Source organism: Dipodomys ordii, unplaced genomic scaffold, assembly GCF_000151885.1.
Source record: "Dipodomys ordii isolate 6190 unplaced genomic scaffold, Dord_2.0 Scaffold48, whole genome shotgun sequence".
Lineage (NCBI taxonomy): Eukaryota > Metazoa > Chordata > Mammalia > Rodentia > Heteromyidae > Dipodomys > Dipodomys ordii.
In genome coordinates, this window is record NW_012267264.1 from 740,616 (window position 1) to 745,892 (window position 5,277).

The following is a 5,277-nucleotide window of genomic DNA, read 5'->3' on the forward strand; positions in this document are numbered from 1 at the left end:
TCTTTTTGCTTATGTGGTGCTGAGGAATCGAACCCAGGGCCTCAGGCATGCAAGGCAAGCGCTCTACCACTGAGCCACCTTCCCAGCCCCTGTTATCTATTTTAAAATAAGAAATGATTTTGAATAAAAAGTTTAAAAAGGATCAAGGGCCAAGATAGTTATTCTGCTGCAAGTATATGCCTATCTGAAAATATGTATGTAAAGTTTTCAAAGCAAACGTTCTGTTTGGCCCTGCAAATTTAAACTGTAGGTGGTAGTCCCAAAGAAAGCATTTAAAGCAAATAAAGGGCAGGAGTTAGGAGAGAGTGCATGGTGGAATAGTCGACAGTCATTAAAGCAACATGGAAGCCAGGCACTGGTGGCTCACGCCTGTAATCCTAGCTACTCAGGAGGCTGAGATCTGAGGATCTCCATTCAAACCCAGCTTAGGCAGGAAAGTCTCTGAAACTTTTTTTCTTTTGGTGCTGATGCTGGGGCTGAACTCAGGGCCTAGGCACTGTGCTGAGCATTTTTTTGCTCAAAGCTAGCATTCTACCAGCTTGGTAGCTGGGAGAGTGACTAGCCTCCAGGAAATGTGTGGACATGTGTGTCCCTCTTCTGGGGATGAAATGCCTCAGAGATCCAGGCAGCACTCTGTCTAAGGCTTACCTTGAAGATGGTGTTGTCTCCATCCTGGCTTGGGCCGTGCCTTGTGGCATGGCGCCAGGGGATGTAGAAGAATTTCCTTTCCCCATTGACCCACTGTAGCCCTGGGTACTGGCAGCTGTTCACCTGGGCCACCAGCCAGGGCTTCAGCCGCACACGGCGGGGTGGTGGGGGAACCCCAGGGGCCGGCTGGTTCATGGCCACACGATCTGCTGAAGGAAGCAAGATAGAGCTCACTGCCCTGGCATGAAGGGCCAAGAGAAACAGTCTCTCCTGTCTATCCAGGTCTTCAAAGCCACATGTCCAGCTGGGGACCGGAGGCTCACACCTGTAATCCTAGCTACTCAGGAGGCTGAGATCTGAGGATTGCTGTTCAAAGCCATCCCAGGCAGGAAAGTCCAAGAAACTCTTATCTCCAGGCAGGAAAGTCCAAGAAAATCTTATCTCCAATAAACCACCAGAAAACTAGAAGTGGCGCTGTGGCTCAAGTGGTAGAGTGCTTGCCTTGAGCCTGAAGAGCTGAGGGACAGCTCCCATGCTCAGAGTTCAAGCCCCAGGACTGCCAAAAAAAAAAAAGCCACATATCCTTTCTAACTCTCAGCTTTGTTGTCACTGAGTGTCACTGAGTCTGTGCTTTGTGGCGGGGAGGGAATGTCGTCACTAGTGGATGTTTTGGGCACCCTTCTTCAGTGCCCTTTACCAGCTTCCTGCTAACGTCACTGAGCTTTGCTTTCTTCAGTCACCACTAGCTGTCTCACTCTAGAGAGGCCGCCCAGAGCCAGGGAGGGCCCAGCTAGGAGGAAAGCCTGGATCCCTGGCATTAAGGCCAAGAGTAAAGCTCCTGTGCTATCAGAACTCATCTCGTTCCTGCTCAACTTTTCCCTCCATTTTTCTCACTTTTCTTCCCTTGAGAAGGCCCTGGAATCTATAGACAAATCCTCTTAAAAAAAAAAAAAAAGATTCCATCTAGTTGGGTGCTGTTAGTTCTTGCCTGTAATCCTAGCTATTCAGGAGGCTGAGATCTGAGGATTGTGGTTCAAAGGCAGCTGGGGCAGGAAAAGTCCCCAGGAGACTCTTATCTCCAACAAATTACTCAGAAAAAGCAGGAAGTGGCATTATGGCTCAAGTGGTAGAGCCTTGAGTATAGAGTCTCTCATGGACAGTGCCCAGGCTCTGAGTTCAAGCCCCAGGACAGACAATAATAATAATAATTCCATCTTAGGCTTCTAGGAAACCTAGCCTTAGACAAAAGGAGAACAGGCAAATAAAGCATGTTTCTACATCTACTTCTCAGGTTGAGCTTTGATTCTAGATTCCCTCAGGGATGAAGTTCACCCCATTTCCTCCCCCCTCCACACACACCTTTGACCCTTTAGAGAAATCTCATCCATCTCTTAGCAAGGATAGGCTTAGATCTTGCCTCTCTGAGGCTATCAATTTTCTCCTTTCTTATTCCGACCCTTCCCTCCCATATTTATCACATAGGACACCTCTAGTGGTTTTCCAACCTGAGCTGCGAATGGATGCTGGAAGTACACAGGTCTAATGGCTTTCCTTGGGGATGCACCCCTTCCCAGCTCAGTCTCAGCCTTGCTAGTCACATCAGAAAGACACAAGAAACCCCTGTACCCTCCCTTCCACCTGCTCATCCTCTCTCTAGACCCAGAACCTGAAACAGGTCACAGTCTGGTCCCCCGATTGTCCCTCCTCATCCTAGGCATGTTCTCTCCTTTTCCAGTGCCCTTGGCCTTTAGCTCTGTGACTCCAGGATCAGAGACAGAAAGAATCCATCATACCACTTGTCCTCAGAGGAGACTCTGTTGCTCCACAAAAAAGGAACCAGACATTGAACATCTATTTGGGTGTTGTAGCACCGAGCCATGGTTTCCCCTGAAGTTCCCCACCTGGTATTGCTTTGGGTTGTGGCTGCTACAAACCATCTCCAGAATGCCAGTGTCCCTCTACAGGTGTCAGAGCAGTGTCCAGTTCAACGGCCAGACACCCATTAGAGTAAGGCCAGCCTCGTGGAGGGAAGAGGACGTTCCCAGCCCCAGCCCCCAGGCCTAAGAAATCAGTGGCTCAGTTCCTCTTTCTGCCCCAGCCTCCACCCTGCCCCAGGGGAAATGAAAATGGCCTAATGGGACAACTCTGAAGCTGACTCACCAAGCCTGTTGAAGAGAGGGAGGGAGGGGGATGCAGAGAAAATCCATTAGTGGGTGCCAAGGCCAAATTTCCAACCTGTCAACCTCTAGCCCAACTCCCACATCCCAAGCCTGCTGACAAGCTTAACACTGTTGGTGAACTCACAGCATTGGGTAGTCTTAGTCTCCCACATTTGTATTCTGTGACTCCCTAAAAGACCTTGGTTAGTCCTAGGACAGAGGGGTGATGGTGGCCAGCAGCATGTAATTCTGGCTGTAGGAGGGAGGACGGTAAGAAAGTGTGTTGTTGACAGAGGGGTGGGCAGGTTAGTGGATGAGCCACACACAATCATGCTCACAGCTAGACAGCTGGCCAGAGTGATGTAGCTGAGACCAGAAAGGTCTAAGTAAGGTCCTAGCTGCCAGGACCCAGGACCCAGGGGCCAGTCCAGCTCTCTGGCCTGTGGTGGCACTGCTGCTTAATTCAGAGCATGGTTTTGAAATTATTCTTCTGGTCTCAGTGTTAGAAAGTTGCCATCCTTTCAGGGACAGGGTATGAAGGGGAGGCTCCTACCGCAAGCCTCACCTCCAGGCGTAAGAGTGTCTACCAGGCCACAGAGGAGCTCTGCTCACAGCCAGTTCCTCCTGGACCTTTCCCTGAGCAGATCCAGGCTTGGCATACATTTCCCATAAGCTTCCTCCCATGCAAGCTTAGATCGCATTCAGACCAATCCTTGGTCTGACAGCCCTGAGTTTGTCGATTCACTTCTGCTTTCTCTGGGGTCTGGCGGCTTGGGGTGAGATGTATACAGCCCTGGACCCAGGTTTGTTCATTTGATTCCTGGAAAACGGGGGAAACAACAGTACTTCCACCACCTTCCGTGGAAATGTTTAAAAAAAAAAAAAAAAGGATGAGGGTTGCTGAAGACCTGAAGGAGCTCCCACAAGAGGGTCAAGCAGAAAACCACCCAGCACTTTAGCCCTTGCTGGACAGGGAGACCCCACAGCCCACCCAAAGGCCGTATTAAAGTTTCAGGTGAAACCACACCTGTAATCCTAGCAACTCAGGATACTGAGATCTGAGGATCATGGTATAAAGCCAGCTTTGGCAAGAATGTCTGTGACACTCTTATCTCCAGTGAACTACCAAAAAGCAGCAAGTGGAGCTGTGGCTCAAGTGGTAGGTAGAGCACTAGTCTTGAGCAGTGAAACGGCTAAGGGACAGTAGACCTGCGTTCAGCCCCAGTGACAAGTGGATACATACATACATAAACAGTCCTAGGCTAGGCCATAGAAACAGAACAGAGGGGCACCAGGGGTAACAAGGGGAAGAAGCTGAGGAGTGGAGGTAGAGGCCTAGCTTCTGCCCCTGCTGCGTCCTTGTCTGAGGTCTCCCTGCAAACCCCATACCCAGCTCAGAGAACAGACCAAGGGTTCCCTGCATCAAGCTTGACTCTCAACCTCTGTTCTCTCCAGGTGAGCTGACACACCCGAGCCCTGGCTCCCTTGAAGTGCAGACAGGCTAAGGCCGGGGCGGCAGGTGCGGCAGGAAAAAGCCTCTCTCTCGGTTTTCTCCCAGGGGAAGGCCAGGGTGCAAGGGAACACCCCAGAACAGAGCCTTTAGGCAAAAAGGGGGTGACTTCCCGCCACTTCTCTAGTCTGTAGTGGGAAGCCTAAAGAGCAAGGACCTAGACACTCTGATGGCGGATGCGCAGCGCCTCAGCCCCCCCCCCACACCTGAGCACACACACCTGGGGGCCCCCAGCTCCCCGCACCCGTTCAGTTCACTTACCCAAGCTCTGGAACTAGGGCCCAGCTGGACCCCCGCGGCTGACCCGCGGAACGCACGTCCCTTCCAACCCCGGGGCAGCCCCCACCCCGACAGCCCGCCGGGCCATCCCCAGGCCAGACGATGGTTAGTGTCCGGAGGCTGGTGGCGGCCCCGCCCGGCTGTGCCAGGCCAAGGCCGGGGAAAGTCCCCCCCTCCGCCCCCACCCCCGCTCCCGGGGCCCCTAGTCCCGGAGACACCTGTGCGGGGCGGGGCAGAGGGCCTCGCCATCTCCTCCGCCTCGCGGCCTCGCCAGTCCCTGTCCCTCTACTTTTAGGTTCTTCATGGTTTCCTTCTGAAGTTCGGGGCAGGCCGTAAAGCAACCCGTGCAAAGAAGCATTGCACCCCGCGCTTCTTCTCGGCTTCTGGGAGCACCGGCGTGTAGTTTCCCACCCTTGCTACGAGTCAGAGCGCCGGGGCGCCTCCGTTCCCCAAACTCTCGGCCCTCTTAATTCCCATCCTTGGCGTTTGGGACCCCGCGAGGGCGACGGTTCGGAGCCTCCACCTCTTACCCCGAGGAGGTGAGGGGTGGCCGGGGACGGGGCAGGATGGGGGAAGCCCCCGAACACAGAGGTCGGGGCCTCGCTCCGCAGTGGCCCCACCCGGACTCCTGCCCTGACCCGGGCACTCCTGCTCGTGGGCGACGGGAAGGCGGACGGAGAG

The 5,277-nt window shown here is 53.4% G+C and overlaps 1 protein-coding gene across 4 annotated transcripts in view; it reads right to left on the bottom strand.

Moving 5' to 3' along the window:
- The window catches only part of Irf5 (interferon regulatory factor 5), an 11,856-nt gene that overhangs the window by 5,256 nt on the left and 1,323 nt on the right, over nucleotides 1–5,277 (bottom strand). For 2 of the 4 annotated variants that reach the window (XM_013019991.1, XM_013019992.1), the window contains exon 2: nucleotides 649–857. In XM_013019991.1, the coding sequence (XP_012875445.1) occupies nucleotides 649–843 (195 nt within the window). In that variant the 5' untranslated portion in view covers nucleotides 844–857. Of the gene's footprint in view, nucleotides 1–648; nucleotides 858–4,578; nucleotides 4,629–5,277 lie in introns of those variants that run through there. The other 2 variants (XM_013019993.1, XM_013019995.1) reach the window with 2 other exon arrangements.